This window comes from Anolis sagrei, chromosome 5 (genome assembly GCF_037176765.1).
Source record: "Anolis sagrei isolate rAnoSag1 chromosome 5, rAnoSag1.mat, whole genome shotgun sequence".
In the NCBI taxonomy this organism is placed as follows: Eukaryota; Metazoa; Chordata; class Lepidosauria; order Squamata; family Dactyloidae; genus Anolis; species Anolis sagrei.
This window is the reverse complement of record NC_090025.1, coordinates 176219215-176232433: the sequence shown is the minus strand read 5'-3', so window position 1 is coordinate 176232433 and position 13219 is coordinate 176219215. Positions and strand designations below refer to the sequence as shown.

Sequence of the window (13219 nt, the reverse complement as noted above, 5' to 3'; positions counted from 1 at the left end):
TAATGCATTTCATTTTATAGAATGCTGCTTCCTGTTGTTCTCATGCAACCGTTACTTCAATTCTGTTGAGGAACTGAGCTTAATGTTTTATTAGATCAATCTGATTAACCATTTAGCTTCTGACATCTGCCTTATGGATCTCAAAAGCATCAATAAAAGGTATTACCCTGCCATGTTGCTTGCAACTGGCAGAAATTATTTTTTCCCAACGAGCGTCATTTTGCAAGATTTAAATGCTATCATATAAGAGGAATAATGATAAAAGCAGTGCTGTAGCTGAAAGCTGCCTTTACTCCAAAACGTGAATTTAAGATAGCTTGCAAAAGCAAATCAATATTGCTAAAAAGAAAAGAGAGAAACTGTAAAATACATTGGCAAAGAAGCAAAAACATTTGATAAAATAAATAAAAGGGAATTTTAAAAAGTACTTTTAAAACAATTATTGAAAAGTCTTCATTTCTAAAAAAGGTGCTGGAATAAAGATCAAAAGTGCGGATAGTCAAATACTGGAAATATCACATAGATCTCAACACACAATGTAAATTTGAGATAATATTTTATCAGAAAGGTAATCCTGCAAAATCTTTGAATGCAGGAAAGATTTTATTTCTTCTGCTGGATATTGTCAGTATTCTTAGTGTTATATCTTCTGATTCAACTGTCTCCAGTATAAATCTAAAATTTTCATTCTCTTGGGAAATTTGAATCTTGTTAATAGCTTGTTAATATTTTCTGAAATTGCTGTTAACAATGATCTCCAACTGTTTTTTTTAAAGTTCTGAACAAGACAAAGAGGAATGGATAAAGGTAAATGTTCTTTCTTATAATCTTTCCAACAACTAACTTAATTATTACATTTCCTGTACCTGACTGACATAATTGTCTAGCTGAAATTTGCCTTGCGTTCGTGATAGCTTTATAATTAGACTACTAGAGCTTGTAGCTTTAAAAAATTAAGTACTAGAGTAGTGTTATCTGACTAGCTTCAGTTTCTCAGGGCCCATCCACACAGTGTGAAAATGCGCAACCTCTTGCACTTTTACCTAAGGCGTCCAAACAATGCCTCCGGTAAAAGTGAATTAATTTGAGACAAAGCAGGAAAACCCTGCTATGTCCTGAATTAATTTGACACCTGGAAAAACTCGGGTCTTTCAGAAGACCCAGTTCCTTCCAGGTGTGGGCCCTATGTAGATTTGGCCCGGGGATCACATCATCCAACTTCTGGGTCCAACCTACAAAGCTGTCTTGGGATTTTAGGGCTTTTGGAACATGGAAAACCAAAGACAGCCCCACCCCCTCACAAAACTCCTTCAAAAAGGGGAAAAAGTAAAAATTACTTACCCAGCCACCATTAAAATGCTTCTGCCCCCCTCCTGATACGTAGAATGACACGCCAGGAGAAGGGGGAGAGGAAGGAGGGAAATTGCTCCCCACCTTCCCCTTCTTCTGTCACATCATTTTTATGTGTCAGGAGAGGGCTGGCAGTACTTTAATGGTGGCCGGAAAGTAATTTTTTACTTTTTTGCCATTTTTTTGTGTCTAGACACCCCTTTCTAGACACCGTGGGTTTTGGGGAGAGATGTGGGGATTTTAACCCACACCCAATCGAGTTTCTTAAAGGGCTGTGTGGAGCCGACCCCATTGACTTTTTTTGGTTTGCCTTTAATTGGGTAGATATTGGTACTGTTAAAGCTTTATAGGTCTTACCCTTTTTATTCATTCATTCCAGGCTCTCCAGAGTACTATAGATGCCTTTCAACAGAGGAATGAAACATTCAGAACTGCCATTGCAAAAGAGTATGATGACATGCCTATTGAAGTCTCTGTAAGTTCAAGCCTGAAGCAGAGAACAAGTTGTGCAATCTTGACCGCAGTGTCTCCATTACAGTTCCTCTTCTAAGTTACTTAATTGCAGTTCCTGTGGCATATTTGCATTCACATGTTCTCCTATGTAGATGGATATAATACTAGCGATATCATTATGCAATCAATGTACGTAGTACTTTTTACAACATAGTACTTTTTATAACACCACACTGTTATGTTTTTATAACATAGTACTTTTTATAGCACCACGCTGGCAATGAAGATCCTCATAGTTAAAGCAACGGTATTCCCCGTAGTAACCTATTGATGTGAGAGCTGGACCATAAGGAAGGTTAAGGGAAGGAAGATAGATGCTTTTGAACTGTGGTGCTGTATGCTTGTCTACTGTGACCTGCCTCATGTACAGAGGAAGAATTGTTGGAGGTTACAGACAATGCCGTTGCTGTTGCCCATTTTTGGTCAAAAGATATTTAGCCACTTGTGCTCCTTCTATTTTTATCAGTTTTATAGTCATTTATGCAGTGCTTTTGATACAAAATAAAAAAAACTGTGGTGCTGGAGGAAAATTCTGAGTGCTTTGGACCGCAAGAAGATCAAACAAGTCCATATTCCAGGAAATAATGCCCCATCACTCACTGGAGGGAAGGATATTAGAGGCAAAGATGAAATACTTTGGCCACATAATGAGAAGATAGGAAAGCTTAGAGAAGATAATGATGCTGGGGAAAATGGAAGGAAAAAGGAAGAGAGGCCAACCGAGGGCAAGATAGATGGATGGATGTCATCCTTTAAGTGACTGGCTTGACTTTGAAGGAACTAGGGGTGGCCACGGCCAACAGAGAGCTCTGGAATAGGCTGCTCCACGAGGTCACGAAGAGGCGGAAGCAACTGAACGAATAAACAACAACAACAACATAACATAAGATTATAGGTCCCATAGTGTCTATGATTTACTATGTGCAGTAGAAAGCTAGAGGCCTGAGTTAAAACAATTCTTTTTAAGACAGCTTATCACTTTTCCACATTAACAAGATAATTGATGGAGATCAAAACTGTGCAGACAAAATTAAGATTGCTTGTTACATTCTTATTTATGTTGAATATATTCATGTCATCTATTATCATTTGTTCTCCATTTTGAGTGCCTTCTCTGTTTTAAAACTGTATCTCTATGTTCAGCAATCTTTGGTTCTTTTTCTCATTGGCGTTGTGTAAAAGTGAATCCAAAGCACAAGTGCCTAATTCTAGCAGCAGGGGACAGACATACAGAGAAGATTTTAAAAGATGCATCAAGCAACACAAAAATGTATTTTCTTTCTTTATCAATAATAGTGCAGTGTTTTTGAAGACTAAAAATACATTGTCAGGTTTAGAATGTATTTTTAATTACTTAAAAGAGAAAGTAGTATGTATTTTTCTTTCATTCATGTGCAGATTTTTGCAAGAATTTTAATGAATTCAATTTTCATTCAAGCAACCAATGCAATTATCTTTAAAAAATTCCAACTGTATGATTTTTCTGGGCTGAACTAGATACACAGCTGCCTTTGAAAACAATTGATTTGTGTGTAGCTATCTCCATTTTGTTCCCCTTTTTTCATGTCAGGAGTTACTTTTTGTGTGTGCCAGGAGCGACTTGTCAGCTGGAGCTGACAGACAGGAGCTCACCCCACTCCCCAGATTTGAACTGTCAACCTTTCAGTCAGCAGTCCTGCCGGCACAAGGGTTTAACCCAGTGTGCTACTGGGGGCTCCTGTTCCCTGGCAATGTTAATTAGAACTTACTTGGATCTGGGCATAAACATTTCCTACATGTTTTCACACTTAACCAACTGGACTATGAAGGCACAGTAAACTGAAATGGTAAACATGCTACTGTCATTTTAAGTAGCATCTGCATGTTAATTGTAGGGTCCAAAATTGCATTTAATTTTCAGAACAGCTTGTGTTGTTGTTGATCCTTTTCTGTGATAATAATATGTCAATATTTGCCCTCCTGTTGCTACTTCAGACTGCTGAACTTGGGAAGAGAGCACCAAGATGGATTCGAGACAATGAAGTCACCATGTGCATGAAATGCAAAGAGCCCTTCAATGCGCTGACAAGGAGGAGGCATCACTGCCGAGCATGTGGGCATGTAAGCACAAAGCTACATCTGCTCCTTAGTTCACAATATTGAAGCAGCCAACGCATTCAGAAACTCCATCTGGCGGTGTTTTTTGAAAGGGCTGTTTGGCTGGCGCACAAATACGGAAGCAGAAACCAGAACTTGAATAACAGGCCCACTCCACTGTGTGAACCAAAACTGAGCCCCCTTGAGGACAATTCAGGACTTTTTACATAACAGGGTTCTTTAGCAGTGAATAATTTAGTTCCAGGTTTTTTTTTTTTTTGGCTTGAAATAATGACACCACTTGCTTTGCTTTTCTTCCCATAAGTTACTACTAGTATCCGATTCTCCAAGAGGTAAAAGAAGACACAACTAATTTCAGTTCCCTATAAAGGCTATCTCTTTAAGTCTTCACTGCATACAGGGTTCTAATTCAAAGCCCTGCATCCAGGAAATAAGAAAATCCCTACTTTGTGATTTTGTTAATAAGTCTAGATAATTTTATTTCCCTGTATTTTAAATCTCTTTTAAAATAAATTTATTTTAGATAGTTTGTCCACAGACCAGACTGACAGAAGAGCATGACATATATGTGTTCACCTCTTTCCCAAAATCAGGAGCGAGAAATTGTTGGCCCTCCTAATGTTTTGGACTAAATGTCCCAAAGAGTGCTGGATGGTGTTGATCAGAGCTGTGGTCTAAAACATATGGAGGGCAAATATTTCCTACTGTTTTTGGCATACTCCTGAAGTTTGGCATATTCCTGTGTATGCTTTCTAGAGTCATGATAGACAACCATGTTGCAAAGTTTCACTGGATCTCTCTGAATGTATGTGCAGGGATACAAACATAATGTTGCTAAAAAGTTAATTTCTTTCATTTTAAGGTGGTTTGCTGGAAATGCTCTGACTACAAAGCTCATCTCGAGTATGATAGCAATAAACTGAACAAGGTTTGTAAAGACTGCTACCACATTATAACAGGGTGTACAGACAGCGAAGAAAAGAAAAAGAGAGGAATCTTGGAGGTATGTTAGTTATTTCATTATCATGTCCTATAGTTGCTATTTACTTAGAAATGAGTGCTTGCTGGATGCTTTTGTAGCATTGATATTCCGAGCTTTTGGACTGGAGATGAGTTCATCATTCTTATTATGTATTACAAGGGCCGGAAAATAGATGAGGGTCACATTACCATCATCCAGATATCCTTAGAGGCCAAGACAAGAGCACCGTATGTTATTCTTGGCATTGAATGTTTGCCACTGTGTTTTGTTTTGTTGTAAGCCACCCTGAGTCCCTTCAGGGAGATAGGGCGGACTATAAATAAAGTATTATTATTATTATTATTATTATACACAATAAAATTAGTACACAGCAAACAAGATCACTATGCTGGCCCTTGAATTTATCACACTTTGGGTTCTAATGCCTCTATAACATGGCCCTATAGCCCGAAAAAACCTACAAGAACCTACACTTTGGACACTTCCCTACTGTCTAGGACTGTGTGATGTATCAGCAAATAATGTGTGCAGATCCAAGTAGGGTGGCCTTTTGCAGTTGACAGATGGTAATTTTGTCAGCGCCAATTGTTTTTAAGAGCAAACCAAGGTCTGTAGGCACTGTACCCATTGTGCCGATCATCACTGAGGCCCTCTTTACTCGCTTGTGCTTGGATAAGGTCAGCCACCCAGATGGTGACTTGGTCTCCAGCAAAGATATCATCTTGCATTTCTGCAGTTTGGACCTCTTCCAGACACCTAGTTTTATTTGGTGTGGACTCTCCCTGGTTGAAGAAACTATGTAAAGAGCAATGCTATCTGGATAAACTCCCAACTAGTGTCTCCATTAAGGCAAGTTCAGTAATCTTGTATTCATCCCAATTCAGAAGGACATCAGATCTGCAAAACACTGTGACCCATGCTCTTGCAAAGCTCTCAGTAAGCCCATGGCTCATCCAGGACTAAGGCTCATATGTCCCATGTCTTCTCTGACCGCAAATTATGCAGAACAGATTTAGAAGGCTGTGCAACCCAGTATTTATTGCCTTTCTCAAACTCTGGGAGTGTATTTAAGGAAATATAGCACCCTGTTCTCATTGCTCCTGAACCATGTTTTGATTCAGCAACAAGGATGGAAATTCCTCTCGCATTCTGTGATGTGCCTGTTAACAAATTAATGACATTTAGAAAACTTTGCTTTTGCTATGTTGAATTGAAATGGAGTATTTTTCTTATCTCCATACAGATTGAATCAGCAGAAGTGTCAGGAAACAGTGTAATATGTAGTTTTCTCCAATATTTGGAAAAATCCAAAACCTGGCAAAAGGCTTGGTGTGTTATTCCTAAACATGAAGCCCTCGTATTATATATGTATGGTGCACCACAGGTATGTAGGTGGGGGGGGGGGGGGGGGATATGCTTGAGAAAACTAGAATACAATAAAATTTCATGCTTTGTGAAGGGCAAGCTAAATAATATTTGAAAACTGGCATACTATATTTTGCAAGTGCCACAGTTCTGCAAATGCCACTGACACAACAAACATGTGGACTTTCTCCTTCCCCTTTCGTCCCTGGGATGCCTAGGTGGTCTGTTAAGTTTCCATATTGCTATAGATATAATATACATTTTATTCATACAGCATCTATCTGCTGGTCATAAGGGAGGTTGAAGAGGCAATCATATTTCATGGTGTAATAGTAGTGCTTTTATCTCTTTTTCTAACCCCCAAAAAGGGGGTGTGATTATTATGTAATGAAAAAAGTTGGTGGCTAAGATTCATCAGTTTCTGGCTTTTTTTTAAAAAAAAACTGCTACTTCCAGGATTAAGAGGAGGAAGACCTCAGTGTTTGTTTAAACTCTCTAAGGCAGCGTTTCCCAACCTAAGGGTTGGGACCCCGGGGAGGGGGGGGGGAGGTCACCCAAGACCATCAGAAAACAGAACCACTTTGACAGTAACTACAACTCCCAAATGATAAAATCAATCCCACCCCAACCGCACCAGTATTCAATTGTGAGCGTATTGGGTATTTGTGCCAGATTTGCTCCAGATCTATAGTCGTTTAGGTTCACAGTGCTCTCCGGAGGTAGATGAACTACATCTCCCCTAAATCACTGTCTATCATTGGTGGGGTTCAAGGGGCTCTTTGATTGTAGGTGAATTATCAATCCCAGCAACTTCAACTCCCAAATGTGAAGATCTATTTTCTCTAAACTTCACCAGTGTTCACGTTTGGGCATATTGAGTATTTGAGCCAAGTTTGGTTCAGATAAATCATTGTTTGAATCCATCGTGCTCTCTAGATATAGGTGAACTACAATTCCAAACTCAAGGTCAATGCCAACCCAACCCTTCCAGTATTTTCTTTTGGTCATGGGAATTCCATGTTTGTAGGCAACTACAGCTTCCAAATGACAAAAGCAACCCCACCGATATTCAAATTTGGGCGTATCAGTATTTGTTCTAAATTTGGTCCAGTGAATGAAAATACATCCTGGATATCAGATATTTACATTACGATTCATAAAATTAACAAAATTATAGTTATGAAGTAGCAACGAAAATAATTTTAGGATTGGGGGTCTCCACAACATGAGGAACTGTATTAAGGGGTCGCTGCATTAGGAAGGTTGAGAAACACTGCTGTAAGTGGAAAGGAAGGAGTGAAAGCAATTCTTCAAACTGTCTCTGGTTTGTTTTTGCTTTGTTTAAAACTACCATAAGTCCTGCCTTGTGTCGTGAGGAGAGGTGGGTAAGAAATACAATGTATTATTCCTTTTATTATCATAATTATTACCTGCTGCAACTACTTGGGGAAAGGAAAAAAAACATTTTGGAACCCAAAAGGACTATTATACAGTAACATACATTCTGTGGGGATAGACTAACATGCTTTTCTTGAGAGCATCATTAATGCATGGTATAAATTGATGAGAGTTGTGGAATTGGTTAAGAAACGTCAGTCCTCTGCTTTTCTCCAGGTCCAAAAACATTTCCTTAGCATCTTCTTTTTTAGGTTGCTGAGAGTTTTCTGGGCTATATGGCCATATTCCAGAAGCATTCTCTCCTGACATTTCACCCCCATCTACGGCAAGCATCCTCAGAGTTTGTGAGGTCTGTTGGAAACTGGGCAAGTGAAGTTTATATATCTGTGGAATGTCTAGGGTGGGAGAAAGAACTCTTGCCTGTTTGAGGCAAGTGTGAATATTGCAGTTGGCGACCTTGATTATCACTGAATGGCCTTGCAGCTTCAAAGCCTGGTTGCTTCCTGACTAGAGGAATCTTTTGTTGGGAGTTGTTAGCTGGCCCTAATTGTTTCCTGTCTGCAATTCCCCTATTTTCTGAGTGTTGTTCTTTATTTACTGTTCCTTGATTTGTGCTTGGGCAATGCTCCGTTTGATGGTCCCTATGTAAATGTATTGGATTTTCTTAAGAACATCCCACTAAGAAAATCCAACAAATGCTGCGTACAGCAAAAGGCAAGAGGGATCCTCTACTGTTTACCATGCAGCCGTGGACAAGTCTACATAGGGACCAGCAAACGCAGAAATCCTGGACCACTCTAACAACCACTATGTCAGACTATATAGAGAAGCCATTGAAATCCACAAGCATGTGGACAATTTCAACACAAAGGAGTAAACCATGAAGCTGAACAAATTCTGGCTACCAGTGTTTTAAAAAAACCCTCTAAAATCAGGACAGTAAATAACAACCCAACAAAGCACCTCCCAACAAAGGATTCCCCAGGCAGGAAGGAGCCAGGCTTGGAAGCTGCAAGGCCATTCCATGCTAATCAAGGTGGCCAATTGCAACATTCACACTTGCCTCCAACAGAGAGAAGTTCTTTCTCCCACCTTAGACATTCCACAGATATATAAACCCCACTTCTCCAGTTTCCCACAAACCTCACAACCTCTGAGGATGCCTGACAACTTCTGAGGATACAGCTCAGAAAACTTCCAGCAACCCAGTGATTCTGGCCATGAAAGTCTTTGACAACCTATCTTCTTTTTGTTTTCTTAGGATGTGAAAGCTTCTGCTACTATTCCCTTGTTGGGTTACATTGTGGATGACACCCCAAGAAGTGCTGACCTCCCCCACAGTTTCAAATTGACTCAGTCCAAGTCTGTGCACAGCTTTGCAGCGGACAATGAGGAACTGAAGCAGAAGTGGCTGAAAGTCATCCATTTAGCTGTCAAGGGTGAAACACCAGACTGTCCAAACGATTTGAGGATGAATTTGGAGGATCAGCACGAAAGCTCTGCAAAACTGGATTCTGAAACTTGAGACAGCAAATGGTCTGTAGGATATAAATTCTTTTGCTCCACACAAAGTTGGTTTGACACTACTTCTGAAGAGAACAAAAAAGCCAGCCTTCTTAACTCTATACCATATTTCTTAGCACTTTATGTTGGAAAAGAAAGAGAAAATGTTCCTCTTAGTGAAAAAATTCTTATATTTATGTTGTGTCAATAAAATTTATGTACAGAGCCATTCCCACATTTTCTTTTTATTACATGAATGTCTTTATCAAATCGTTACCAATATTACGGTACTACTTACATTTCCAATAAAATTACATCCTTTGAAATGAATGCTGTTAGGAAAAGAAATTGTGGCTTTCATAATTAATGTCAGTCCTGGTATATCTTGGTTGTTTTCTAGTATTCATAGCCGTGTGCTTCAAAGTTAGGCCTCCACATTGCCAAAATAGAAGTGTAGTGGAATGTAAAGACAGTTCGGCTTATTGTAACTAAAATTTAGCACTATTTACACTGTATATACGTTCTGTCAGTTAAAAATAGAACAATACCCAGAGTGTCTAAAATGTCAAATTAGCTATTTACAAAAAACTCATACTACTTTTCCATTTTAAAATACATTAAACAATAAGTACAGTATATAATATTTGCAGGGTATATAGCATTAGAGGGGAAATGTGCTATATTTAATTCAGATTTTGACTTAATTATGTTAGGGTCATTCTAGTGGATTGTAAAATAAAGCATGCTTTCTCCTAAAAAATGAGCAGGGGGTTCTAAATTCAAAACAACTAGTGACTTGTTTATATCTTATGGTATCCATATTTTTATACAGTAATACAGATCTTTTTAAAAGTTGCAGTGAATCAATGGCATGCAATGGGTATCAGTATGTGAATTCTAGCTGTATAATAATAATAATAATTTCTGTTCTAAGTCCCGTGCCTGTTACCTTTGGGAGCTGGTGCTACCTTTTTAAAATTACAAGTGCTTCAGTACTTAACAGCCTGTTCGTAAATGATCATTTCTGATCATAACGTTTTGCCTTTATGGTTGGTCGAGAACACCCAGACCTTAATCTTCTTGCTCAGTTCAATCCATTTGCCTTGAGTCTCATTATTGAGAGAAAAGTGGTATATAAACAAATAATAATAATTATTGTTACTATTATCCAAACATTACTTCAAACCATGATTAACAGAGGTTGGGTATATTTTATATGATGTCTAAATGCACAAACCATGGTCTAATTGTATTGTCGAAGGCTTTCATGGCTGGAATCACTAGGTTCTTGTGGGTTTTTTCAGGCTATAGAGCCATGTTCTAGAGGCATTTCTCCTGACATTTCGCCTGCATCTATGGCAAGCATCCTCTGAGGATGCTTGCCATAGATGCAGGCGAAACATCAGGAGAAATGCCTCTAGAACATGGCTCTATAGCCCGAAAAAACCCACAAGAACCTCATGGTCTAATTGCTTTTTCTTTCATGTCTGGAGCAACTTGAGAAACTGCAAGTTGCTTCTGGTGTGAGAGAATTGCAAGGACATTGCCCAGGGGATTCCTGGATGTTTTACCATCCTGTGGGAGGCTTCTCTCGTGTTCCCGCATGGGAAGCTGGAGCTGACAGGTGGAAGTTTACCCTACTCCCCAGATTAGAATCGCTGACTTTTCAGTCAGCACAAGGGTTTAACCCAGAGGTTCTCAAACTGTGAGTCCCCAGGTGTTTTGGCCTACAACTCCCAGAAATCCCAGCCAGTTTACCAGCTGTTAGAATTTTTGGGAGTTGAAAGCCAAAACATCTGGGGACCCACAGGTTGAGAACCACTGGCTTAACCCATTTCGCCACCGGGGCTCCTGTCTAAATGCATAAACCAAGGTTTGTGATCTGCCATTAAAAACAATAAAACCATGTTTTGTGCATAATCTGACATGATCTTTTAAAAGGATAGATCATATATATATAAGCCATCTCTCTGTTTGCATTGGGAAAGTAGAATACTGAGCTGAAAAAAAAAGATGAAAATCATGATTTCCCTGATTTGGAAGCTGTAATTGGTTTGAGTCGCAGCTTTGGATTTGGACAACTCTTGATTTGTTGAGATACCTGAACTGAGTCCTTTGTAACCCCCACAAATTGTACACATCTTGCAACAGTTGATACTACTCTATTGGCTGTTTCATGTGATACGCAGGCATTTTTTTTTTTTTTTTAATAATTAAATTTTATTTTGAAAAGATAATACACCAACCATATATGTTGCAAAAATGTACACATACACAAACAAACACACATACACAAACAACCCTCCATACAGTTACCCCTCCACCCACCCCCAGTGCTACCCACCACCTTGACTTCCGTCACTAATCCACGCAGGATTTATGCACAACTTATTTAACCCTCTATACTTCTAATTCAATAAATTCCTCTTGTTTTTATTTCTTTAGCTCTCCCGTCAAGTATGCTAAGGCCAGCTTCCAGTTTCTTTCAAATATTTCATTATTTTCATATTTCAAATTGCTTGAAATCTTAGCCATCTGTGCATAATCCCACAATTTATCCTTCCAATCTTTGATGCTTAATGTTTTCTCCCCTTTCCAATTTTTGGCAATTGTAATGCGTGCAGCCGCAAAGCTGTACAAGCAGATTTCTCTCTCTGGCTGTTCTAAGCTGTCTCTGAATATCCCTAATAGGCACATCCCTGGGTTCTTTTTTACTTTGTTGTAAATCATTTTATTTGTTTCCTTTATTATTCTTTTCCAATAGATCTGCACCAGTTCACACGACCACCATACGTGAAAGAAAGTCCCTTTCTTTCTTTTGCATCTCCAACAGGATCCTGTTTGTGACTTGTCCATTTTGGCTAGGAGGGCTGGAGTTATGTAGCATCTGTAGAACATTTTATATACATTATCTCTAATTGAAGCTGCCACTGTAAATTTAAATCCATTGTTCCACAGGTTTTCCCAGGTGTCAAAATCTATGCTTCTCCCTAAATCTTTTGCCCATGAGATCATGGGGGTTTTAACACGATTATCTTCCAAATTATAGTGTAAAATATATTTGTATAATCTGGCTATTAATCCTTTTTCCCCTTTATCTAATATAGTTTCCAGATCTGATTTTTTGGAAGCAAATCCCCTCTTCTCGTCTTTTTTGAATCTATCGTATAATTGATGATATCGGAACCAATCTTTAATACCCAATTCGTCTTTTCCCCTCAGTGCCCATTGGCCATTGGACCTGATAAGTAGTTCCCCGTATGTTCTGACATCATCCTTGCAGGTGGGTCTCCCAATGGCTTCTATTGGCCTCAGCCACAGGGGTGTTTTGGATTCCATCCCTAATTTGTATCTTTTCCAAACATCTATTAAGCTTCCCCTAATTACATGTTTATTGAATGCCTTATTTAATCTCTCTCCTTCATACCAGAGGTAAGAATGCCATCCATATCTGATTCCATGTCCTTCTAAATTTAGTAGATTTATGTTCCGGAATTGTATCCAATCTTTGACCCAGCTCATGCAGGCAGCCTCATAGTAGGTTTTTAAATCTGGTAAATTTAGTCCTCCCCTCTCTTTGGTATCAATTAAATTTTTGTAAGCAATCCTGGCTTTTTTCCCTGCCCTAATGAAATTCATGATATCCCTCTTCCACAAATTGAAAATTTTAGTCCCTTTAATAATAGGTATGCTTTGAAAAAAGAAAAGCATTTTGGGAAGTATCATCATCTTAATAATTGCAATCCTGCCCAGCCATGTTAATGGTAGCTTTTGCCAATTGTTCAAATTTCCTTTGATCTCCGACCATGTCTTCACATAATTATTTTGAAACAAGTCGATGTTCTTGCTTGTGATAGTTATTCCCAAATATTTTATCTTCGGGACTACTTTACAGTTAGCCACTTCCTCTAATTTCCTAATAATTTTAGTGTCTAAATTTTTTGTAATAAATTTAGATTTATCTTTATTTATTTTAAAACCCGAAACCTCTCCATACAATTTGATTACCTC

At 38.7% G+C, this 13219-nt stretch overlaps 1 protein-coding gene across 3 annotated transcripts in view; it reads left to right on the top strand.

Annotated features, from left to right (window-relative positions):
- The window catches only part of FGD4 (FYVE, RhoGEF and PH domain containing 4), a 142621-nt gene extending 133188 nt beyond the window's left edge, over positions 1-9433 (top strand). For all 3 annotated transcript variants that reach the window (XM_060776796.2, XM_060776797.2, XM_060776798.2), the window contains 6 exons: positions 777-807; positions 1730-1825; positions 3838-3963; positions 4823-4963; positions 6186-6326; positions 8967-9433. In XM_060776796.2, the coding sequence (XP_060632779.2) occupies positions 777-807; positions 1730-1825; positions 3838-3963; positions 4823-4963; positions 6186-6326; positions 8967-9230 (799 nt within the window). In that variant the 3' untranslated portion in view covers positions 9231-9433. The remainder of the gene's footprint in view (positions 1-776; positions 808-1729; positions 1826-3837; positions 3964-4822; positions 4964-6185; positions 6327-8966) is intronic.
- The last annotated feature ends 3786 nt before the right edge of the window (positions 9434-13219 follow it).